General features: G+C 43.1%; 2 protein-coding genes across 2 annotated transcripts in view; one reads left to right on the top strand and one right to left on the bottom strand.

Moving 5' to 3' along the window:
* Positions 1–23,569, bottom strand: part of LOC122557041 (TSC22 domain family protein 3-like) — a 29,776-nt gene extending 6,207 nt beyond the window's left edge. The window contains exons 1-2 of the mRNA XM_043704273.2: positions 23,436–23,569; positions 10,925–10,976 (exon numbers count right to left, since the gene is read on the bottom strand). Of these exons, the coding sequence (XP_043560208.1) occupies positions 10,925–10,976; positions 23,436–23,491 (108 nt within the window). The 5' untranslated portion in view covers positions 23,492–23,569. The remainder of the gene's footprint in view (positions 1–10,924; positions 10,977–23,435) is intronic.
* Positions 23,570–24,600: 1,031 nt separating this feature from the next.
* LOC122557042 (cyclic nucleotide-gated channel alpha-2-like) overlaps positions 24,601–25,618 on the top strand; it is a 76,563-nt gene continuing 75,545 nt past the window's right edge. The window contains exon 1 of the mRNA XM_087991817.1: positions 24,601–24,671. Coding sequence (XP_087847943.1) covers positions 24,601–24,671 — 71 coding nt within the window. The remainder of the gene's footprint in view (positions 24,672–25,618) is intronic.

Here is a 25,618-nt window from a genome sequence, read left to right as displayed (position 1 = left end):
AGAAGTGGTTGGCAGACAAAAGCAAAGGGTAGGAATAAACTGAGTGGCTGCTGGTGACTAGTGGGGTACCAGGGGGTCATTGCTTAGACCCCAATCATTCATGATATATTAATAATTTCGATGAAGGAACTGATGCTTCAGTGTGATTTGGACAAGCTAAGTGGATGGCTAAATGCATGACAGATAAAATATGATGTGGGTAAATGTGAGGTTATCCACCTTGGTAGCAAAAACAGAAAGGCAGATTATTATATGAATGACGGTAGATTAGGAAAGGACAAGGTGCAATGAGACCTGGATGTCCTTATACACCAATCATTGAAAGTAAGCGTGCAGGTGCAGCAGGCAGTGAAGAAGGCGAATGATATTTTGGCCTTAATTGTAAGAGGAATCAAATGCAGGAGCAGGGACATCTTGCTGCAATTGCCCTTATTGAATCCACAGCTGAAGTATTGCATATAGTTTTGATCTCCTTATCTGAGGAAGGATATTCTGGCTTTGGAGGAAGTTCAGTGCAGGTTTACCAGACTGACACTGATTTCTGGAATGGTAGAACTGATGTATAAAGAGAGACTGGATCAGTTAGAGCTGTATTCACTGTAGTTTAGAACAATGAGGGCAGTCAGAGTCATAAAGATGTACAGCATGAAAACAGACCCTTCATTCCAATTCAGAGAAAGTGAGGACTGCAGATGCTGGAGATCAGAGAAGAGAGTGTGTTGCTGGGAAAGCACAGCAGGTCAGGCAGCATCTGAGGAGGAGGAGGAGAATCAACATTTCGAGAGTAAGCCCTTCAACAGGAAACTTCAGTCCTCCCCGTCCATACTGACCAGATGTCCGAACTTAGTCTAGCCCCATTTGCCACCACTTGGCCCATATCCCTCTAAACCTTTGCTATTCATACATCCCAGGATAAAGACCTTGTCTATTTACCCTATCCATGCCCCTCATAATTTTATAAACCTCTATTAGGTCACCCCTCAGCCTCCTATACTCTAGGGAAAATAGCCCCAGCCTATTTAGCCTTTCCTGAGAGCTCAAATCCCCCAACCCTGGCAACATCCTTGTAAACCTTTTCTGAACCCTTTCAAATTTCACAACATCCTTCCAATAGGAAAGACCAGAATTGCGCACAATATTCCAAAAGTGACCTAATCAATGACCTGTACAGCTGCAACATAACCTCCCAACTTCTATACTCTATCTACCACTCCTCAGACCTATCTGATCACGATGCCGCTGCACTCTGAGGTAACCTTCTTTGCTGTCCACTACACTTCCAATTTTGATGCCATCTGCAAACTTACTCACTATATCTACCACGTTCACATCCAAATCATTTATATAAATGACCCAGCACCGAATCTTCTGGCACACCACTGATCACAGGCCTCCAGTCTGAGAAGCAACCCTCCACCATTACTGTCTGTCTTTTACCTTTGAACCAGTTCTGTATCCAAATAGCTAGTTCTCCCTGTATTACATGAGATCTAACCTTGCTAACCAGTCGGCCATGAGGAAACTTGTCAAATGCCTTTCTGAAGTCCATATAGATCACGTCTACTGTTCTGACCTCATCAATCCTCTTCATTACTTCTTCAAAAAAACTCAAGTTAGTGAAACATGATTTCCCATGCACAAAGCCATATTGACTATGCCTAATCAGTCGTTGCCTTTCCAAATACATGTAAATCCTGTCCCTCAGGATTCCCTCCAACAACTTACCTGGCACTGATGTCAGCCTCACCAGTCTCCAGTTGCCTTTTCCTTACCACCTTTCTTAAATAGTCGAACCATATTATCCAAACTTCAATCTTCTGGCACCTCACCTGTGACTATCAGCGATACAAATATATCAGCAAGAGGCCCAGCAATCACTTCCCTAACTTCCCACGGAGTTCAAGTGTACACCTGATCAGATCCTGGGGATTTATCCACCTTTGTGCATTTTAAGACGTTCAGCACCTCCTCCTCTGTAATGTGGACATTTTTCAAGATGTCACCATCGGTTTCCCCACTTTCTATATCTTCCATGTCCTTCTCCACAGTAAACACTGATGCAAAATACTCATTTAGTATCTCCTCTATCTTCTGTGGTTCCATACATGGGCTGCCTTGCTGATCTTTGAGGGGCCTTATTCTCTCCCTAGTTACCCTTTTTTCCTGAATGTATTTACAAAAACCCTTTGGATTTAAAGTAAATGTGGTTTAATTCATCAGTCTTTCATTGTTCTCTGCTTTGTCCCTGCATGCCCTGACTGTTTGACTCGCTTCGTTTCTCAACTGTACTAGTCTCAGATTGAGCTCTTTCCTCACTGTCTCTCTGGGTCCCACCTACACCTTACTAGTTTAAATCTTCCTGAGCAGCTCTAGCAAATCTACCTGCCAATTCAGGTCCCCTTCCAATTCAGGTACAATTTGTCCTTCTTGTACTGGTCACTTCTACCCCAGAAGACATTACAATAATCCAAAATTGTGAACCCTTCTCCTATGCACCAGCTCCTCAGCCACACCTTCATCTGCTCTATCCTCCTATTCTTATCCTCACTAGCTCATAGCACCCAGACTAATCCAGACATTACTACCCTCAAGGACCTCCTTTTAAAATTCCTGCCTAACTTTCTATATTCTCCCTTCTGAATCTCACCCTTTTCCCTTCCTATGTCGTTAGTTCCAATGTGTTCAACCATCTCCTGCTGGTCCCTCTCCCCGTTGAGAACATTCTGCATCCTCTCCGAGAATCCTTGATCCTGGCACCAGGGAGGCAACACACCATTCTGATTTCTCTATGCCAGCTGTCTGTCTGTGCCTGTGACTGGAGAGTCCTCTATCACAATCGATTGCTTGGAAACTGATGTACCCCTTCTCAGTACCAGAAACTTGGCTGTTTGTACTACATTCCCCGAGAGTCCGTCATCCCTCCATTTTCCAAAACAGCATACTTATTTGAGATGGGGTTAGCCAAATGCGACTCCTGCATTACCTGCCTTCCTCTCCTACCATTCCTGGAGCTAACCCAATGACCTGGCTTTTCTCCCTTCCTTTAACTGCCATCCATCACACCCCCTAGCTCCCATAACTTCCTTATTGCCTCTAACTGCCACTCCAACTGATTCATGCAATCTGATAGGATTCGCAACCAAAGACACTTCCTGCAGACATAAACATCAGTAACATGAAAACTCTCCCTAAACTCCCACATCCGACAGGAAGAGCACATTACCCTACTAAAGGCCATCTTTGCTCCTTCACAATCCATAGACCCAGAAAATTGCTAAAATAAAATTGCTCCAGGATACTTAGTACTTATGTTTTATATTTTGAAAATTTAATCAAAAGACAGGTCTCAGTAACTATTACTCTACATTTACGCCTGATTAATGCACCTAACCTACACATCCCTGAACACTATGGGCAATTTAGCATGGTCAATTCACCTAACCTGTTCATCTTTAGATTGTGGGAGGAAACCAGAGCACTTGGAGGAAACCCACACAGACACAGGAAGAATGTGCAAACTCCACACAGACAGTCGCCTGAGGCGGGAATCGAACCCGGGTCCCTGGTACTCTGAGGCAGAAGTGCTAACTACTGAGCCACTGTGCCATCCCCAATCTTTTCCTGACCACTGCCTTTGTCTGTCTTCCTCCTTTTTAAAGTGCTGTTGCTTTGATCATTTCTTTCTCAAAGTTCCAAAACAATGCAAAAGCTTATAAAACAATAATTGCTGCTCCCGGAATTTGATGAAATCACCTCCAACACCTAAATTACATCAAAAAAGGAGCAGCTCTTATAGCCACATTTTTTCCCGTCCTCCATCTTGGATTACCCAGATCTCACAGAAATCTATAAAGTTCTAACAGGATTTGTAGAGTTGCTGATAGTGCTGACAGTTGTGAAAGGATACAACAGGATATCGATAAATTGGTGACTTGGACACAGAAATGGCTAATGGAGTTTAATTCATCCAAATGCATGGTGATGCATTTTGTAGGATCAAATTTAGGTGTGAGTTATACTGTAAATGGCAAACCCTTTGGAACATTAACATACAGACAGATTTGGGCGTGCAGGTCCACAGTTCCCTAAAAATGGCAACAAAGGTGGCCAATGTGATTAAGAAGGCATATGGCATGCTTGCCTTCATCAGCAAGGGCATGGAGTACAAGAATTGGCAAGCCATGTTGCAGCTATATAAAAGGAGAAAGTGAGGACTGCAGTTTCTGGTGAGTCAGAGTCAGAGTCTGCAGCTATATAAAACCCTTGTTATGGCTGCATTTGGAGTATTATTTGCAGTTTTGATCACCACACTATCAGAAAGACGTGGAAGCTTTGGATTGAGTGCAGAGAAGGCTCACGAGGATGTTGCCTTGTCTTAAGGGCGTTGTCTATGAGGAAAGGTGAAAAAGGCAAGGATTGTTTTCACTGGAAAGATGGCAGCTGAGAGGAGATCTGTTAGTGGGCTACAAAATCATGAGAGGCATAGATAGGGTAGATAGTGAAAGGCTTTTTCCCGGGGTTGAAGTTACCATTACAAGGGGGTACAGGTTCAAGATGAGAGAGGGAAAGTTTAAGAGAGATGTGCGGGGTAAATTTTTCACATGGACAGTGGGAGGGGCCTGAAACACACTGCCAGAAGAGGTGGTGGAAGCAGGCATTATGGTGACGTTTGAGAGGCATCTGGGTGGTTACTTGAATAGGGAGGGACGAGAGGGATACTTACCGAATAAGGGCAGAAGCTTTTTTTTAGTTTAGCTAGGGCATGATGATCAGCTCAGGCTTGGAGGGTCAAAGGACCTCTGCCTGTGTTGTTCTTCTCTTTGTTCTTTGATTAGATGGGATAAATGCATGAAGAATGTTTCCGATAACCAGGGAATCCACAATCAGGGGTCATAAATTTAAGGATATGAGGTAGGTCATTTAGGACTGAGATGAGAAGAAACTCCATTGTCCAGAGATTGGTGAGCCTGCGGAATTCTTTGCCACAGACAATGTTGAGGCCAAAATATTGAATATTTTCAAGAAGGAGGTGCCTTGAGGCGAAAGGGGTCAAAAGGTATTGGACGAAAATGGAAACAGGGTACTGAGTTGGATGATCATATTGAAAGGCAGAGCAGGCTCAAAGAACTCCTGCCTATTTTCCATGTTTCTATGAAGAGTGGTTTCATTCTGAACGGAGCACTGAGCGGAAGCAGCAAGTTTAAAAAGAGCAGGGAGTGCCTTCATTCTGAATACAGCACCGCGGGAACAGGCGGCAAGTTTAAAATGAGCGCAGAAAGTAAGGCGTGACTTCATTTTGAATACAGCACTGCGGAAGAGGCAGCAAATTTAAAATGGGCGCAGAGATCTATATGTAGCTTCATTCTGAATACAGCCCAGAGAGGAGACAGTGAGGTTAAAAAGAGAGCAGAGCGTGCGAAGTGGCTTTATTCTGAACACAGCAACCAGAGCAGAGGTGGTAAACTTTAAAAGAATGGGGAGTGTCTGCATTCTGAACAACACGTCCAGACCAGTAGCAGCAAGTTTTAAAAGTGCGCGTTAGGCACGAAGTGGCTTTATTTTGAACATAGCACCACGGGAGGAGGCAATAAGTTCATGGATCAGCAAATTTAAAAAGTGTGGTAGGGACGGAGGGGCTTTATTTTGAACACAGCACCAAAGGAGGAGGCAACAAGTTCAAAAAGAGAGTAGGGAGTAGCTGCATTTGGAGCAGAACACCCAGAACAGGGGCAGCGAATTTAAAAAGAGTGTGATGAATCGACAGTGCGACTTCATTCTGAACACAGCACCCAGAGAGGCTGAGTTTGAAAAAGAATATCTATCAGTGATGTCACGGGATATCTGTAATTTCCTTGGTGGTCAAAAATTGCTGTTTGGGAGTGAGTCCAAATAGCTTCGAATAAAATAAAGTAAGAATGCAATGTCATTTATAAAGAAGCAGCAGCTGGTTGGGCACTTTACGCCGCTTGTATACGATTGTGTAGTTTGTGCTGCCCATGTAACACCTTGGTCCTGGAGAACGGTGTCTTGTTTTTACTGTATCAGTCGTATATTGTAGAAAAGCGCAGCAGGTCAGGCAGCATCCAAGGAACAGGAGAATCGACGTTTCGGGCATAAGCCCTTCTTCAGGAATGAGGAAAGTGTGTCCAGCAGGCCAAGATAAAAGGTAGGGAGGAGGGACTTGGGGAGGGGCGTTGGAAATGCGATAGGTGGAGGGAGGTCAAGGTGAGGGTGATAGGTCGGAGTGGGGTGGGGGCGGAGAGGTCAGGAAGAAGATTGCAGGTTAGGAAGGCGGTACTGAGTTCGAGGGATTTGACTGAGACAAGGTGGGGAGAGGGGAAATGAGGAAACTGGATTTCCCAATGGAACCCCCAAGGAGGTAGTCGCTTGGCAGATTAGAAACATGAAGGCGGAGGTGAATTGGCCACGCTAAATTGCCCATAGTGTTAGGTGCATTAGTCAGAGGGAAATGGGTCTGAGTGGGTTACTCTTCGGAGGGTCAGTGTAGACTTGTTGGGCCGAAGGGCCTGTTTCCACACTGTAGAGAATCTAATCTAATCATAGAACAATACAGTACAGCATATACCTTTCGGACCTCGATGTTGTGCCAACCTTTTATCATACTCTAAGATCAAACTAACGTACATACCCTTCATTTTACTATCATTACGTGCCTACCCAAGAACCCCTAACACTACTAATTCTACTAACACTGCTGGCAGTGCATTTCAAGCACCCCCCACCCCCACTCCCGCATAAAGAACCAACTTCTAATTTCTCCACTAAATATTCCTCCAATTACATTAAAGTTATGCCCCCTCACAATAGCCATTTCCATCCAGAGTAAAAGTCTCTGGCTATGCCTGTCATCATTTTGTACACCTCTATCAAGTCACCTCTCATCCTTCTTCACTCTAATGAGAAAAACCCTAGCTCCCTCAACCTTTCTTCATAAAACATGCCCTCCAGTCCAGGCAGCATCTTGATAAATCTCCTCTGCACCCACTAAAGCTTCCACATCCTTCCTATAATGAGGCAACCAGAATGAACACACTGTTCCAAGTGTGGTCTAACGAGTGCTCTATAGAGCTGCAGCATAACCTCACAGCTGTTAAACTCAATCCCCCGCTTATGAAAGCCAACACACCATATGTCATCTTAACAACCCTATCAACTTGGATGGCAACTTTGAGGGATCTATGGACGTGGACATGGACCCCAAGATCCCTCTGTTCCTCCACATTGCCAAGAACCCTGCCTTTAATCCTATAATCTGCATTCAAATTCAATCTTCCAAAATAAATTACTTCACTCTTTTCCAGGTTGAACTCCATCTACCACTTCTCAGCCCAGCTCTGCATCCTGTTAGTGTCCCATTGCAACCTACAACGTCCCTCCACACTATCCACAACTCCACCAACCTTTGTGTCATGGGCAAGCTTATTAACCCAGCCTTCCACTTCCGCATCCAAGTCATTTACAAAAATCACAAAGAGCAGAAATGGGCGGCACAGTGGCTCAATGGTTAGCACTGCTGCCTCACAGCAGCCGGGTCCCAGGTTTGATCCCAGCTTCGGGCAACTGTCTGTGTAGTACATTCTCTCCATGTCTGCATGGGTTTGCTCCGGTTTCCTCCCACAGTCCAAAGATGTGCAAGTCAGATCAATTAGCCGTGCTAAATTGCCCATAGTGTTAGGTACATTAGTCAGAGAGAAATGGGTCTGGGTGCATTACTCTTTGGAGGGTCGGTTTGGACTTGTTGGGCCGAAGGGCCTGTTTCCATACTGTAGAGAATCTAATCTAATCAAACAGATCCCTGCGGAACACCATTGGTAACTGAGCTCCAGGCAAAATACTTTCCATCTACTACCACCCTCTGTCTTCGATGGACCAGCTAATTTTGTATCCAGACAGCCAAATTTCCCTGTATCCCATGTCTCCTTACATTCTGAATGAGTCTACAATGCGGAATCTTATCAAATGGCTGGCTAAAATCCATAGACACCACGTCCACTGCTCTACCTTCATCAAGGTGTTTTGTCACATCCTCATAGAATTCAGTAAGGCTTGTGAGGCATAACCTGCCCCTCACAAAGGCATGCTGACTATCTAATCAAACTATGCTTTTCCAAGTAATCATAAGTCATGTCTCTCGGAATTCCCTTCAATACTTTGCCCATCACTGACGTAAGACTTACTGGTCTCTAATTGCCAGGGTGATTGTATATGAGGATGTTGTCAATATGGGGACTGTAGATGAGGATGTATTGAAATAAAGAGAGAAAGTCTGGGAAATACTCAGAAGATTTGACTATGTCTGCTTGGGGAAAACGGTTACCAAATTTAGGCCAATGTGTCAAATCTCTGGAAGTATCTGGTGATGTATTAAATTTTAATTGAATCTAAAGGGGAGTATGGTTTGTATGAATGACAGAACCATGGATTGTGACTAAATGTCTGCAAACAAAATGAGGAGAAACCTAAATCAGCAAGAAAACATGGTAAAAAAACTTTGATAGAGGTTGTTGTCTGAAATTGTGCAACTGTTGAGACCTTTGCAATGTACCTGAATGATGGGAGGAGTACTGTTCCTTGAGCTTATATAGTGCTTCATTGGGAACGCTGCAGAAAATCGAAGCCAGAGAGAGAGAGATCAAAATGGGAACAAGTTGAAGATTTAAACCAAGAGGGTGCTCAGTTCATGCTCATGATGTTGTGCAAATTGGTTACCCTGTGTATCTATGATTTCCCCAACATAGTGGTAAATGAACTGTGATCAGGGAATATAGCATATTATTAATGAAGGAGCTGCAAGTGAGGACACTGTAGAAGATACATAGTCAACCTTCTCTGATAGTTGTATTCTCTATAGGTTGGTTGGTTATTTATTTATTTGGTGATTGAGTAATTACCCCATTCATTGGCTGAGTTTAAGGTGTTTAGCCCAACATTCATTCTGTAGAGGTGACACTCCTCAGTATTGTCTGTCTCCACAAGTACACAAAAGGTGATGCTTAGGCCTCTGTGTTGGGCATTGGCTAGGCAGGAGCTCAGGCTTCTCCTGAATCTGTTTAACACGGACAGTTCAAAACTGTCCATTCAACAGACAGATTTGTCACAAGGACCTTCTCAGTGACTTCCCATGTGTCTTGTTCCTTGATCCAATTGATGTCTCCTGGGAGATCTTGCTCAGGAAGGTTGATCAATATGGGTGCTGAGAGGGAAAGTGTGGTGAACAGGTCATCATGGAGTAAGTAAGTGACATGCAGCATGAATGATTTCAACCAGGTTGTGGGTTTTCCATTGGTGAGGACACAGTGTGAATTTAGAGCTAGAGATAAGGAAATGGTAGATGGGATTGACTTTTGTTACTTGGAACATTTGAGCAGCTGATAGCATCTATGGGGATATTGTGGAGCTAACATCGTCACTGAGAACAGAACAGAGCCAATACTCACTGGGGACAGTGCAGAGCTGGTACAGACTGGGGACAGTGTGGAGACAACACTCTCACTGGGGACAGTATGGAGCCAACAATGTCTGTTTTTATGAAGTTGAACTGTACCTTTCAGAGAAAATGAAAGCTGTTCTCCCCTGAGAGCTTGCAGGCACCTGTCATGTGACTAACTAGCAGTCTGAGCGTACTGGAAAATTGAAAATATGTAATATTTGGCTGTGAAACAAATACCTGAGTTTAAGTTGCCATGTTTACAGCAATTCAAATTGAACCAATCAGTTTAAATTATGCCCTAGGCTACTAAAAACCAATCAATTTTGAATTTATTGTTTTGCCAACTTGGAACCAATGAGACCATACGATGCCGGGGATAGACAGAAGCAGACATTTTGACAGTCAGACAGAGGGAGACCAACTGCCATCACCAGAGTAACTGCCAGCAAAATAGTCTCTATCAAAGGTACCTTTTTCACATGCAAAGTCTTTGCATCAAAAGACCGAAGACCGAAGACGACCCAGGGAGATCTACAGGCAGAGGGAGACAGACATGCGAGATGACGGCTGCTGTGTGGTTTTTAAATTAAATTGGTGTAATTTTAATATGGGTGGTTATTGGGAACATGATAATATCTTTAAGGTTGGAGGCAGATAACAAGCAATTAAGAGAAAGGAAGCTTAGAGTTGTAAATAGATGTTGTTTGGTGTTCACTTTTAGAGTTAAAGAATAAGTTGATTTTTTTTCTTTAAATAGTGCAGTTTGGGAGTTCTCTGTCACTCATACTTTAACAGATTACAAGGCAAGGTGAGCTTTCCTGGGTGTTTGGTTTACTTAGCAGAGGGGTTCACTGCTGTGTTGAGAACACTGTGGAGACTGTGCAGAGCCATTACTATCTGTGGGGACAGTGTGGGGCTGACACTGTGTCTGTGGACAATGCAAAGCTGACACCATCTATGGTGACAGTGCAGCTCTCTCACTGAGTGGATAGTGTGGAGCTAACACTGTCAGTGGGGATAGTACAGAATTGACCAGGCACCTGAGATCATTGGTCAGAGTTTATATTCAATAGGGAGTCTGGACTGTTGTTGATGGAAGCAGATGTTACAGAATCTCTTGATGTGGATAGTATGAAGTTAACCTTCCCTACTGTGGGAGTAACTCCATTGCCTTAGAGTAAAAGGAAGACTTTTTAGAACGGAGATAAGGAGAAACTTCTTCAGAGTGGTGAATCTATGGAATCCATTGCCACAGAAGGCCGTAGAGGCCAGGTCACTGAGTTATTTAAGCCTGAGATAGTTAGGTTCTTGAGTATGAATGGGATGAAGTGTTACAAGGAGAAAGTGGGAGATTGGGATGAGAAAATTATCAGCCATAGTAGAATTGCAGAGGAGACTCAATGGGCTGAATAGCTTAATTTCTGCTCCTATGTCTTATGGTCTTAAGGTCCTACGGCCTTGTCTGCAGCTTACCATTGCCTGCTCAATCCTGGTGTCGATGGCAACCAGACCAGCCCCTGAAGCTCTGCATCACAGAGACAGAAAAAAGAGAATTAATACATTGTTACAAGCAAAACCTCTGGTGAGATAATGTCAAGAGATACGACTTCTTCATAAAATGCAGAAACCCGTAAGGAATCTCGCTTAGACACGGAAAACTGTGTAGTTCTGGGCGCCATTCCATAATCAGGATATAGAGGTATTTGAGAGGTTGCAGAGATTAACAAGACAAGAATGTGAGAGCTTATATATTGGCCTCACCATTGCCTTTCTGTCTGATTCTCTCTCTCTTTATCCCTATATATGCATATGTGTGTGCCCCCTTTCAATAACCCCTCTCTCATTCTTCTTTTTCTTACCATTTCTCTCCATCTTCACACAATCTGTGTTTTCTCTCTGTCTGTCTCTCTCGCTGTCTGTCTGTCTCTGTCTCTCTCTGCCCCTCTCTGTCTGTCTCTCTGCCTCTCTCTGTCTCTCTCTCTGTCTCTCTCTCTGTCTCTCTCTCTGTCTCTCTCTCTGTCTCTCTCTCTGTCTCTCTCTGTCTCTCTCTGTCTCTCTCTGTCTCTCTCTGTCTCTCTCTGTCTCTCTGTCTCTCTCTCTCTCTGCTCTCTGTCTCACTCTCTGTCTCTCTCTGTCTCTGTCTCGCTCTCTCTCTCTCCCTCTCTCTGTCTGTCTCTCCCTCTCTCTCTCTCTCTCTCTGTCTCTCCCTCTCTCTCTCTGTCTCTCCCTCTCTCTGTCTGTCTCTCTGAAATCCCCCTCTCTGTCTCTCTGGTCTCCCCCACTCTGGTATCCCCCTCTCTCTCTGTCTCTGTCTCTCTTTCTCTCTCTCCTCCTCTCTGATCTCCCCCTCTCTGTGTCTCTCTTTGTCTGATCTTCCCCCTTTCTGTCTGTCTCTGTGTGTGTGTGTCTCTCTCTCTCATCTCCTCCTCTCTGTCGGTCCTCTCTGATCTCTCTCTGTCTGTCTCTCTCTCTCTGTCTGTCTGTTTTTCTCTGTCTGTCTATGTCTCTCTCTCTCTGTCTGTTTGTGTGTCTCTCTCTGTCTCTGTCTGTCTGTCTCTCTCTGATCTCCCCCCTCTGTCTATCACTCTCTCTGATCTCCCTGTCTCTGTCTCTCTCTCTCTCTCTCTGGTCTCTCTCTCTCTCTCTCTCTGGTCTGTCTCTCTCTCTCTGGTCTGTCTGTCTCTCTCTCTGTGTCTTATGACTCTGTGAATTTGAAATCTTTGGTTCCAAGCTGAATTCGTATGAGAAGTGTCACTAAATGAAGTGAGGCAGAAAGCCCATAGCCTGGAGAGGTTACTGCAAATTAGAGCTGAGTTCAGTTTCACACACCCATCAGCACAAAGCTCAAACAGCAAGTACAGACACTGGAATGAATTCTGTTGATATTTTGTGGAGAGTTATATTTCAGCTGGATGTTGCTGAGTGCTCCTGTTTGCCCCGTGTCTGTGAAGAGGAATCTCCTCATTGCATGAACAATGAGCTGGATCGTTCCCCATCAGAATTTACAAAGAGAGTTTTGTTAATACAACGTTACTGAGCTCCACAACAAGTAGCCCTCTGTCCCTTGGCTGGACTCAGAGGTTGGCTCAACTGTGGCATGGCACAATGGTTTGACCGCAATTGAATACTTTCCACTTTTTTAGATGTGTGCAGTCTGATCAGCATTTCACCCCTACCTTCAGCATTCACTCCCTCCGCCACCAGGTCTCTGTAGCACCAGTGTTTACCATCTACAAGACAAATGGTGGAAATTCACCATATTCATCTGGGACAGCACCAGCCAAACCATAACTTCTACCATCTAGAAGGACAAAGGCAGCAGATGCACAGGAACATCACCACCCGCAAATTCCCCTCCAAGCTAGTCATCATCCTGACTTGGAAATATATTGCCATTCCTTCAGTGTCATTAGATTCATATTCCTTTACATGTAAAGTGGGTGATAGAGAATGACAACTTTACATCTTTATTTCTTACTGTAAGTTGATAATGCTTTTATCCTTCAACTTCTTTGTGAACTCTCATTTAATCGTCCCTCGTAACTCATCGTTTTCTGCTGTCCCATTCTCCACCAAGCTCTCCCCCTATAGAATTTGACTTATATGCAAAGACAGCCACTCCTGAATTTGTTAATCATTGCAGGTTTAAGACCAGCTTCCATCTTTTCTCTACATAGCTGCACACTCCCTTTTCCTACCCAACCTTACAGCATGTACAATAAAAAACAAAACTCACTCTTCTTTAAATTTTCGAACTCCAACAATCTACTCATTCAACATAGTAGATAACTAATCAATTCAATTAAACTGTCACATCTGCTTTTTGATCAGTTAAAACCATTACGCCCTCTCACCCTGATCATTTCCCTGATATGATTCCGAACTCTATGCCTTCAGGGATGCAGATTGAACGTTTGTAGTTTAATCATTCATATCCAGATTCAGCTGGACAGTGTCAACCATAACTGATTCCTGTTCTTGGGGGAGGGGGATGAAAGTTCATTTCAGGATTGCCCTGAAGTCCCTGACTTCCCCTAGACTAAAAAAATCATCATCTTAAACCCCACCCCCACCCCCAACCTCCGTGCTCTTGTCACTGACAAATGCAAAGAGCTCATTGACTTCTTTCTGACAAAGATTGAAGCCATTCATTCTGTTGCCTCTGATACTTTTATGCTTTACCCTAGCTGGGATCAGTTAGCTTAGTTGGCTAGGTGGCTGCTTTGTGATGCCAACAGTCAATTCCTCATTGGAATTCCTTCCTTCTCAATATCTACCCTTGCCTGAGGTGACCTTCAGCTGAAACCACCACCTATGATTCAATAGGATTATGACAACTCTACTTGAGCCTGCCAGGCCAGGCCAATCTTCCTTTCAGGCCTGGGCTCAGTAGTGGAGACATTTTCCAAGGGATTCAGGGACCACAAATATATTTAAAATTTCCTGGTCAAGGATTATATACATGAACAGGTCAGAACTTCAGAAGGATCCTAGTGTGTAATTGCAGAGACTCTTTTACATCCACCACTGTTAACATTGAAAGACTTTTGCTTCAACAAACCCATTCATGAATTCTTTAATAGATTTCTCTGCTCTAAGCCGAACATCAGCCAAATTACTGAAATCCTGCATTCCTTTACTATTCTAGTAAATGTCCTCAGCATCCCGGCTAGCTTTTTATCCTTCTTCAACTGTATGTTCAGAACTGAACTTAGTACTCTAGTGAAAACTGAACCAGTATTTGAGAAAATAACATACTCATCAGGGTCATTAGGACAAATACTGGAGCAGTGTTTTGAATTCGGATCCTTGGGTAGCTCGACTGCACACGCTCCTTCAATCCAAAAAACAAATGTTAATCAATATTCTCAAATCTGTCAATTATCCAATTCTGCCTTCAATCTTATGACTTCCATTTTGCCAACAAAACAGTTATGTGATACTCTGTCAAATACCTTTCGAGAGAGAACGTCAACAGTGTAACCTTCATCAATTCTTTTAATCATCAAAGACCTTATTCGAGGCAGTCAAACAGGGTTGTAAACTCCAGCTAGTTTCTTAGTTATTATTTTGACACCATCCCCTTGATAACTTCCTATGATCTCTTAACCTTGACAAGTTTGATTTGTCTCTTGCACCATCTTATTTTTGATTTTTATTGTCTCTCTCTGCCTTAATTAATCGGATTATAGGTCATCCCTTCACTTGCTATTTGGCTGTTGACATTTTACTCACACCATTTGTACTATCTTTTGACACTCTTAATTATCTGGAATTATTTTGCAATGGTCTCTCTGCTATAAATTCTGTGCCTGTGCACTTCCCTCCACTTCACCTGACAAAAGACCAGCACTCTGAAAGCTTGTGATTTCAAATAAACCTGTTGGACTATAACCTGTTGTTATGTGATTTCTGACTTTGGCTACCCCAGTCCAACACTGGCACCTCCACATTATTATTTTGAAACACTAATTCATTTTGTTTCTGCTTATTTCTCTGGACCTGAACCATCTCTTTTTCTAAGTCATGTCATTGCTTAATTAATGTTTTGGTCACATTTCATTCCAATGTATCTCGAACAGATCCCTTTTTACTTTGCTGAAGTTAATCCTCCTCCAATTATGATTTGGAGGAACTGGGGTGGACAAAGTTAAAAATCATACAACACCAGGTTATAGTCCAACAGGTTTGTTTGGAAATAGCTTTCAAATGCTGCTTCTTCTTCAGCTGGTTGTGGAGTATAAGATCATGAGACACAATTTATAGCCAAATGAATGCAGTGTCATGGAGATATGATGATACATTAAACAATTTTAGATCAAGTCTTTCATCTTTTAGAATGGGATGTGTTGGTTTCTATTCTTTGATATCTAAATCCCAGAATTTCTTTTAAATTACATTCTCAAGAAAGGTCTACATTTTCTAACAATAGGTGCTACCTCAGCTCAGATAATACATAAAGGTGTGATGTCTGTCTGTGTCTTAATGTTGAGTTAGACTGGTTCTATTTCTAAAGTGCGATTTACAAAGATTTACATGGATTCATTAAGTTTTTGAGTAAAACAAAATGTAATTTTGCAAAAACAAATCTGTGCGCATGTAGGAGGGACAGTGAGTGTGTACATGTGATAGTGTGTGTATATGTATGTATGTAGGCTTGGTTAAGTGTGTGTGTGAGTGTGATGGGGTATACGCCTGTGAGAGGTGCGTGCGCGGGTGAGAGTTTGGGGAGTGCATGTATGTGCGTATGAGAGAGAGAGAGAGCTTGTATATGAGAGAGGGTCTGCGTGGGTGTGTAAGTATATAGGTATGTGTGTGTGCGTGTGAGGTGTGACTTGAACCGGAGTTTCCTGGCTCCGAGATAGGGATACTACCACTACCTCACAAGGTGATAATATTCTATTATATTTTGTGTTGTTTTATATCCAGAAATATGCTTACACATATTTTAACGTTAAAAATCACACAACACCAGGTTATAGTCCAACAGGTTTAATTGGAAGCACACTAGCTTTCGGAGCGATGCTCCTTCATCAGGTGACAATCAAACCTGTTGGACTATAACCTGGTGTTGTGTGATTTTTAACTTTGTTCACCCCAGTCCAACACCGGCATCTCCGAATCATGACATATTTTAACAGTTATTTTCCCCATCTCCAAATCACATTTTTTTCCATCTAGTAACCACCACTAGTAAATCACCCATGTTTTCCAACTGAGTAATTTATAGTCTATTAAGAGTAATGCAGACCATCGAAAGTGAGGGAAGAGGTGGAGAGAGGGACACGTGGTAGCATTCTAGATTATTTTGATCCAACATTGTAGACAATAGGAGAAAGTGAGGACTGCAGATGCTGGAGATCAGAGTCGAGAATGTGTTGCTGGAAAAGCACAGCAGGTCAGGCAGCGTTTGAGGAGCAGAAGAATCGACAATTTGGGCATAAGCCTTTCATCAGGATGAAAGACTTATGCTCGAAACGTCGATTTTTCTGCTCCTCAGATGCTGCCTGACCTGCTGTGCTTTTCCAGCAACATATTGTCAGCATTGTAGATATTGTCTGGTTAACCTGTTTTGAGATGTTATTACATTGCTCTGGAACAGGTGGAACTCGAGCCCAGGCCTTTTGTTTTGTATGTAAATATCTTACTGGAACATTTTCTGGGGGGACTGGTCATAATAACATCTATTAGCTTTGCTATTTATTTGCTGCCCTGTATATTAAATTTTTGCAATTCTTACACGGCAATGATGACTTCCTAACACTCCTTCCCCAACCAAATTAATTTAAACCCTTCCCTAGAAAAGTTTTAATCTTCCTGTTAGCATATTAGCTGCGGCATTATGGAGGTCGAGCCCCACACAACCCCCCCATGCTGATGCTGTTGCTCCTAGCACAGAAATGGTCTGAAGATCTCCCTCCTGTATCATTTGCAAATATGCATATTATCCTTATCTTGCTGTACACATTAGAGCCATGGAGTAATACAGCGCAGAAAAAGCCTTTTGGCCCATTGAGTCTACACCAACAATAACTACCAGAAAGGTGCATTAATCCCAATTTCTTGGACTTGTCCCACACTTTTGAATGTTATGTCATGTCAAATGCTCATTCAAATATTTTTTAAAGGTTGTAAGGTTTCTGGCCTCCACTACCTTCCCAGATTGTGCAGTCCAGCTTTCCACCACCCACTGAGGGGAAAAGGTTTTTCTCATCTCCCCACTGAATCTCCTCCTTATCCTAAAGCTATGCCCCTTCATGATTGACCCCCCTCAACCAAAGGAAATGGCCGCTGCCTACTCACCCTGTCCATACTCCTCTTAACCCTGTACACCTCAATCATGTCCCCTTAAGCCTTATCTGCTCTGAAGAAAACAATCCAAGTCTACCTGGTCTCTCCTGGTAGCTCAGTTACTGCATCCCAAGCAATATCCTGATGAATGTCCTCTGTACCCCCTCTTGTGCTATCACATCCTTTCTATAGTGAGGTGATGAGAACTGCACATATAGTACTCCAGCTGTGGCTCTTTACAACTGCAACGATACCTCCTTGCTTTCATAAGGTGCAAAATTTCATTTAAGACAGAGAAGACTGAAGTAGCAAAACTCTCCTTTGGCTTTTCACCTGAGTTCCCGTAATTCTGACCACAGGATCAGCCGTTCAGGTAATGAATGCATCTGAAGATGCACTTCTTCAAGTGATGAGCCATATAAGGAAAGCCCATAATAGATGATTGAGTGCAGTTTCTGGTCTTTGGAGGAAGATTAATTACGTGAGTACAGTGTTGAATAAATGAGTTATTGAGGGAGTTTAAATATGTAATTAGAGACCATGATAAATTATCACAAATGGTTATGTTACTGAATTATAGAGGCATGGACAAATGATCTGAAGAGATTAGTTCAATTCCCACCACAACAAATGCAGATATTACATTGAGTTAATTAAATGAAATTGTAATGAGAAACTAAATTCAGTAATAGTGACCTATTAACATCCTTTAGGGAAGAGAATTTGCTCACAGCTGGTCAGGCCTACATGTGACTCCCAACACACAACAGTGTGGTGCCAATTAACTCCACTCACAAATGGCCAAGGAAACCATGTTAACCATGTCTTCATTTTAGCCATCTCGATTAAATCTCCCCTCAATCTCTTCACTCCAACAGAACAACCCCAGCTTCCTCAAATGACTCTTGTCACTAAAATCCCTCATTCCTGGAACCATTCTGGTGAAATTCCTTTGCAACTTCTCCAGGTCTTCCACATCCTTCCTAAAGTATGGAGGCCAGAACTAGATGTCCTATTCCAACTGTGGCCTAACCAGGAATTGATAAAAATTCAGCATAACTTCTTATTTTACATCAATGCTTTTATTTATGAAGCCCAAGCTTACAAACCAATCTCTCAGTTTGGGAATGAAATGTATTTTCCCCCAACAGCTTAATAGCTTCCAACGTCAGATAAACATAGCACAAATATTACATCCACATGTACATAGCTACATAATTATTTTTCTACTTGGAATCTATAAAATGTTTTCTTTCATTCATTTATCTTTAATAAATGACACTTACTCCATTTTCAAAATGAAAATTTGAATTTCTTGGAGTGGACACAATACAATAAAACAAGAAAAACCAAAGATCTGCAGATGCTAGAAATCAAAAACAAAAAAAAAACAAATTGCTGGAGAACATCAACAGGTCTGGCAGTTTCTGGAGAAAAAGCAGAGTCAGAGCTGAAAATGTGTTGCTGGAAAAGCGCAGCAGGTCAGGCAGCATCCAAGGAGCAGGAGAATCGACGTTTCGGGCATAAGCCCTTCTTCAGGAACCTTCTGCTCCTTGGATGCTGCCTGACCTGCTGCGCTTTTCCAGCAACACATTTTCAGCTCTGATCTCCAGCATCTGCAGTCCTCACTTTCTCCTCCAAAAAGCAGAGTCAGCCTTTCAAGTCTAGTGACTCTTTTTCAATTAATTGTAGCTAGGTAAAGGTATTTATGCCGAAGACTGGGGTAGGGAGGGAACGAGGAAATGGAGTGCAGAGAGACACAAAAGCAATTGGGCAGACAAAGGAATGGATAATGGCAAGCTATGGAGAAATAGGGGCCTTCAGTGGGGGAAAATAGGTTGGCTGTGATGAGAGCAGCCCATGTGATGTCAAGGTCTGCGGTGTGGGGGTGGGTGAAGGTGCTCAGGCCCTAAAATTATTGACCTCAATATTGAGACATGAAGACTACAGGGTCCCCAAGCGTAAGTTAATGCTGCAGCACTTGAGTGCACTGTAAGGTAGCAAATTGATTAATTCACGTGTACTTCACTTTCCAAGATAATGCAATGATGATTTAACTGTAATGAGTCATACCTTAAATGGACCCAAAGAATTGTAATTGCAGTTCTTTGTCCCAACATTAAAACTTCTCACATGGAACTAGTTAGAAAAGTCAATATTTAATGGAATTGAAAACTAAAAGAATTCAAATAGAACACAGATCCAAGAAACCGCAGAGCTACAGTTTTCATGGAAGTATTGAAATCTGTGTTTTAAATGTGATTTTGTACGAATGCTACCATTGGGGCTCAGTGGTTAGCACTGCAGCCTCGCAGCACCAGCGTCCCAGGTTCGATTTCAACCTCAGGCGATTGTCTGTGTGGAGTTTGCACATTCTCCCCATGTCTGCGTGGGTTTCCCCCTGGTGCTCCGGTTTCCTCCCACAGTCCAAAGATGTGCAGGTCAGGTGAATTGTCCATAATGTTAGGTGCATTAGTCAGAGGGAAATGGGTCTGGGTGGGTTACTTTTCAGAGGGTCAGTGTGGACTGGTTGGACCGAAGGGCCTGTTTCCACACTCTAGGGAGTCGAAATGTTATACATTAATGAGGATTTCAGCCAAGTTCTCTCTTTTTCCTGGTAATCAAACATTCAAGGAAGCTCCTTTCTCCTCACCGTACACGCATTCCACCACACCCACTTGATTGTCAACACATCGCCCTAAACCCCGACTTAGGCATGAGCCAGATACCCCCTTCCCATGTCCGGCATGGAAGAAATTAAAGACATTGTGGTCAGATACTGTGCAAAGCAATGAGCATAGTTTTTTTATAAAGGGACAGACTGGTTCAAAAGTACAACAGGTAAATTCATGAGTTGTACGGTGTCTCAGTTTTATTCTAATCTTGATTTCTACTGGGAGGTGACTTTAAAGATGAGGCCTTGTTTTTCCACCTGGATTTGATGGGAGAATGGCGAGGCACCCTTACAGCCAGAACCTCTCAGCCTAACTAAAATGGAGACTACCACCTAGGGGCGCAGGTCATGTCTTACTAACCAGATTGAACCTTTCAAGGAGATGACAAAGGTGATTGATGAGGGTGGAGTAGTGGATGTTGTCTAAATGGATTTTAGTAAGGTTTTTGACAAGATCCCTCAGGTAGGCTGATCCAGAATATTAAGATGCGTGGGATCCATGGTGATGTGGCTGCTTGGATTCAGAATTGGCTTGTCTACAGAAAGCAGAAGGTAGAAGGAAGCGCGTTTTTCTGGCTGGAAGTCAATGTAAAGTGATATTCTGCAGGCATTTAGGCTGGGATCTCTGCTGTTTGTGACTTATATAAATGACTTGAATGAAAATGTAGATGGATAGGTTAGTAAGTTTGCAGATGACCCAAAGATTGGTGAATTTGTGGATGGTGTAGAAGGTTGTCAAAGGATTCAATAGGATATAGATCAGTGGCAAATATAATCCAGGCAAGTGTGAAGTGCTGCATTTTGGGAGATCAAATGTTAAAGTGTACAGTTAATGGCAGGACACTGAACAGCATTGATGTACAGAGGGATTTGGGGTTCAAGTCCATAGCTCCCTGAAAGTGGCCATGCAATTAATAGGATAAAGAAGACGTATTGCATGCTTGCTTTTACTGGTTGGGGAATTGAGTAAAGGAGTCAGGATGTTTTCTTGCAGATTTATAAGACTTTGGTTAGGCCGCACTTAGAGTATTGTATTCAATGTGGGTTGCAATATTGCAGGGCGGATATGGAGACTTTGTAGCTTATGCAGAAGGGATTTACTTGGATGATGCCTGGATTAGGTGTGTTCTATAAGGAGAGACTGGAAAAACTTGAACTGTTTTCTCAGGAGTAGCGGAGGCTGACGGGAGAGTTGATAAAAGTCAATAAAATTATGCAATGCATCGATTGGGTTGACAGTCATAATCTTGTCTCAGAGATGAAAGTCTGATACTAGGGGGCATGCATTTAAGGCGAGAGGGTGAAAGTTTAAAGAAGATGTGAGGGGTAACTTTTTTGCACAGAGTGTGGCAGGTGTCTGGAACTTGCTGCCTAACGTGGTGATGGAGGCAGATGTGTCAGGGCCATTTGTGATAGATAAGCACATGAATATGCGAGGAATGGAGGTATATGGACCAAGGACAGGCAGAATGGATTTGTTTAATTTGGCATCATGTTTGGCAGACTATATGGGCCGAAGAGTCCGTTCCTGTGCTGTACTCTTCTATGTTCTATGTACTAACAACTCCAACCCCACCTATGAGGCCAAGACTCAGGCTCAACATCCTGTAAAAGCACTTGTGGCCTGCTCTGGCCTTGTTTTCTGTGGCAATGCCGCCACTGCACGCACACCCGCCCCCCCCCCCCCCCAAACACACTCCATCTCTTCCACCATAGAACAGTACAGTACAGCCCATGATCTGATGCTTTCTCTTGATTGGCTGTAGGTAGAATCATAGGATTGTAAAGAATGGAAACAGACCTTTGGGCCAACTTGTCCATGCTGACCATATATCCTAAATTAATCCATTTCCATTTGCCAGCAATTGGCCCCTCTCTTCCAAAACTCTTCCTATTCATTTTCCCATCCAGAGGCCTTTAAATGTTGTAATAGTGCTAGCCTATCACTTCCTCTCTGGCAGCTCATTCCATACATGCACTGCCCTCTGTGAGAAAAAAATTGTCCTTTTATATCTTTCCCCTCACACTTTAAACCTATACCCTTTAGTTTTGTACTTCACCTACCCCAGAAAAAAGATCTTGGCTATTCATCCTATCCATTCTTATGATTTTCTAAACCTCTCTGTAAAATCACTCCTCAACCTCCGATGCTCCAGGGTAAAAAGCCTGTTCAGTGTCTTCCAATGCTCAATCCCGGCAACATCCATGTACATCTTTTCTGAACCTTTTGAAGTTTAATGAAGTCTTTCCTATAGTAGGGAAACCAGAGTTGAACGCGGTATTCGGAAAGTGGCCTGACCAATGTCTTGTACAGCTGCAGCATGACATCCCAAATCTCATTCTGAATGCACTGACCAACAAAGGCAAGTGTCAAATACCTTCTTCACTACCCCATCTATCTGTGACTCTACTTTCAAGGAACTATGAACCCCCACCCCAAGGTCTCTTTGTTCTGGATGGATAATGTGTTGTGATAGAGCAGTCAGAAGCCTCCATTGTATGGTAACTCTGGGACCAGCCAGATTTACACCTCCTTCCTGGCTTGCCATCCTACTCCTCAAATCATTGATTCTGTCCATTGAGGAGCTCCAAGAGTGTCAGAGAAAGAACCTCTGATTGGAGAAGGAACTCCCCACAGAATCCATCTCTCCCAAATGTGAGCGCACGTTTTCTCTCAATAGTTATGCCATGAATGAATATTTACAGCCTTTTTGGGATTTGGAGGGAAAATTTGCCTGTTGGTCCTTTTAGTCTTCCTCTTAAATTTGTCCTTCTAGATAGAAGGAGTCATGGATTTGAAAAGTGCTGTCTGAGAAGCTTTGGTGAATTTCTGCAGTTCATCTTGTAGATAGTACATGCTGCTACTGGTGAGCATCAGTGGCGGAGGTAATGAATGTTTGTGAGAATTGAGCTGCGCTATCTTCTCTTTTAAACTGAAATTAAACTGAATGTAAAGGTTCCTTGACACTATCCTTATCAAACACTCCTTGGACAGGTACAGCATGGGGTTAGGATTATTTAAAAGTTCCGCTACTCTTTTAAACTGGAAGTAAAGTTGTTCATCAAACACTCCCAGAATAGATACTGCACAGTTCTGAGGAAGTGTCACTTGACCCGAAATTAACTCTGATTTCTTTTCACAGATGCTTCCAGCCCTCCTGAGTTTTTCCAGTAATTTTTATTTTTGTCTCGAGATACCGACAGGGTTAGATACAGACGAATGCTTACTTTCAAATTTGTGAAACACTTCAGGACTTCCATTATCCTTAACAGTGAGACTTCTCACTTAGTAATTACACACTTAATAAAAATAGACTCTTACTGATAAACATAGTTAGTTTGTGTCGTATAGCTTTGGTAATCTTATTCCAGTTATATAATGTGTAGAATCACAATATTCCTTTGAGATTAAAACTGAGAAATGGCCACGAACTAATTAGTTCGAAAGCATTGACAGAAAAGTGTGAATGCCATTGAACCAACTCCCCAGTAACAGTAGCGTCAGCCAAGGCAACTTACCCATCTCTCCTGCGAAAAAGACTTGGGGAGTACGGAGGCCGGAAGGTCATGTTCATCCAGGGGAAGGCTGGTGCGAATTCTGCCTTTGGGAATTGTGAGAGATCACCAAGAGGAAGAATTCAAGAGAGAGGGAGGAGTGATGCCTGGTCTTTGGAGATGTGTTCAGAGGCTATGTTCTCTTGCAATTGCAGCTAAATTACTGGGTATTGTCTTCTGACAGCAGTGAAAAAACATGTGACTGAAAAAGATTGTAAATAAAAAGAGAGGAGGGAAAACAATGGCACCATTGTAGAGTGGCTCAGTTCCCAGTTTAAAGTAAACTTCACGGAGCACTCAACAAATAATCACATAATGGACAGACCAAGGGGTGACAGTGCCTGATAGATTACAGTATACACGCACACCACAGTGAACACACATACAAACAGTGAACACTCTCACACAGGACTCTACACACTCATAACAGTGAACATTCTTAGCAGCATCAAACATACTGACAGCACACTGCACACACACACACTTAGGCCAACAGTGAACACACTGACAATAAGACTGAGCAGACTCACACCAAAAATGAAAGCACTCACACCAACACTAAACGTACACACCAACAGTGAACTCACTCAAACCAATAGGAGAAAGTGAGGTCTGCAGATGCTGGAGATCAGAGATGGAAATGTGTTGCTGGAAAAGCGCAGCAGGTCAGGCAGCATCTAGGGAACAGGAGAATCGACGTTTCGGGCATTAGCCCTTCTTCAGGAAGAAGGGCTAATGCCCGAAACGTCGATTCTCCTGTTCCCTAGATGCTGCCTGACCTGCTGCGCTTTTCCAGCAACACATTTCCATCTCACTCAAACCAATAGTCAACACTGTCAAACCAAGACTGAACACGTTCAGACTAAGATTGAACACACTCACACCAACACTGAGCTCACTCAAGCCAAGACTGAACACACCCGCACCATCAGTGTACAATCTGCCTGTAAAGCATGCAAAAGGACACTTTTCACTGTATCTCAGTACATGTGACAATAATCAATCAATCACTGAGCACACTCAAAACTAACAGTTAAATGCACCCACAACAAGACTGAACACACTCAGACCAACACTGAGCACACCAAAGCTGAACATGCTCACACTGACACTGAACACACTCACGTCGATGTCGAATGCGCTGATACCAACGCTGAGCGCTCACACCGACACTGAGCACTTGTTGAGAGTGCTAGACAGGTTTGTCCCACTGAGGCAAAGAAGGGATGGTAGGGTAAAGGAACCTTGGATGACAAGAGATGTGTAACATCCAGTCAAGAATAAGAAGGAAGCCTGCTTGAAGTTGAAGAAGCTGCCTGGCCTGCTGTGTTTTTCCAGCACCACACTTTTCAACTTTGGTACTCCAGCATCTGCAGTCCTCACTTTCTCCTTAAGGTTGAAGAAGCAAGGATCAGACAGGGCTCCAGAGGGTTACGAGGTATCCAGGAAGGAACTGAAGAATGGACATAGGAGAGCTAGAAGGGGGCATGAAAAAGCCTTAGTGGGCAGGATTAAAGAAAACCCAAGGTATTCTGTACTTATGTGAGGAAACAATAGGCAGAGTGAGGGTAGGGTCGATCGGGGATTGTGGAGGGAACTTGTGTCTGGAGTAAGAGGAGGTAAGTGAGGTCTGTCATGAATACTTTGCTTCAGTATTCCCTACTGAGGGGGACCTTGTCATTTGTGAAGATAGTGTGAAACAGGCTGATATGCTGGAACAGGTTGATGTTAAGAAGGAGGATATGCTGGAAACTTTGAAAAGCATGAGGATAGATAAGTCACCTGGGCCAGATAGGATATGCCCAAAGTTACTGTGGGAAGCGAAGGAAGCTATTAGCTGCACCTTTGGTGATGATCTTCGCATCCTCACTGTCAACTGGAGTAGTACCAGATGACTGGAGGGTGGCAAATGTTATTCCCTTGTTCAAGAAAGGGAATAGGGATAACCCTGGAAATTACAGACCAATCAGTCTTCTGTGGTGTTGGGCAAATTATTGGAGGGAATTCTGAGAAAGAGAATTTATGATTATTTGGAAAAGCATAGTTTGATTAGAGTTGGTCAGCCTGGCTTCGAGAGGGGCACATCATGCTTCACAGGTCTTATTGAATTCTTTAAGGATATGACAAAACCCATTGATGAAGGTAGA

The sequence above is a fragment of the Chiloscyllium plagiosum genome, unplaced genomic scaffold (assembly GCF_037043375.1).
Source record: "Chiloscyllium plagiosum isolate Xiang-an unplaced genomic scaffold, Cpla_swu_hap1 HiC_scaffold_11, whole genome shotgun sequence".
NCBI lineage: Eukaryota > Metazoa > Chordata > Chondrichthyes > Orectolobiformes > Hemiscylliidae > Chiloscyllium > Chiloscyllium plagiosum.
Note: the sequence above shows the minus strand (reverse complement) of the source record. Positions and strands in the feature narration are given on the sequence as shown.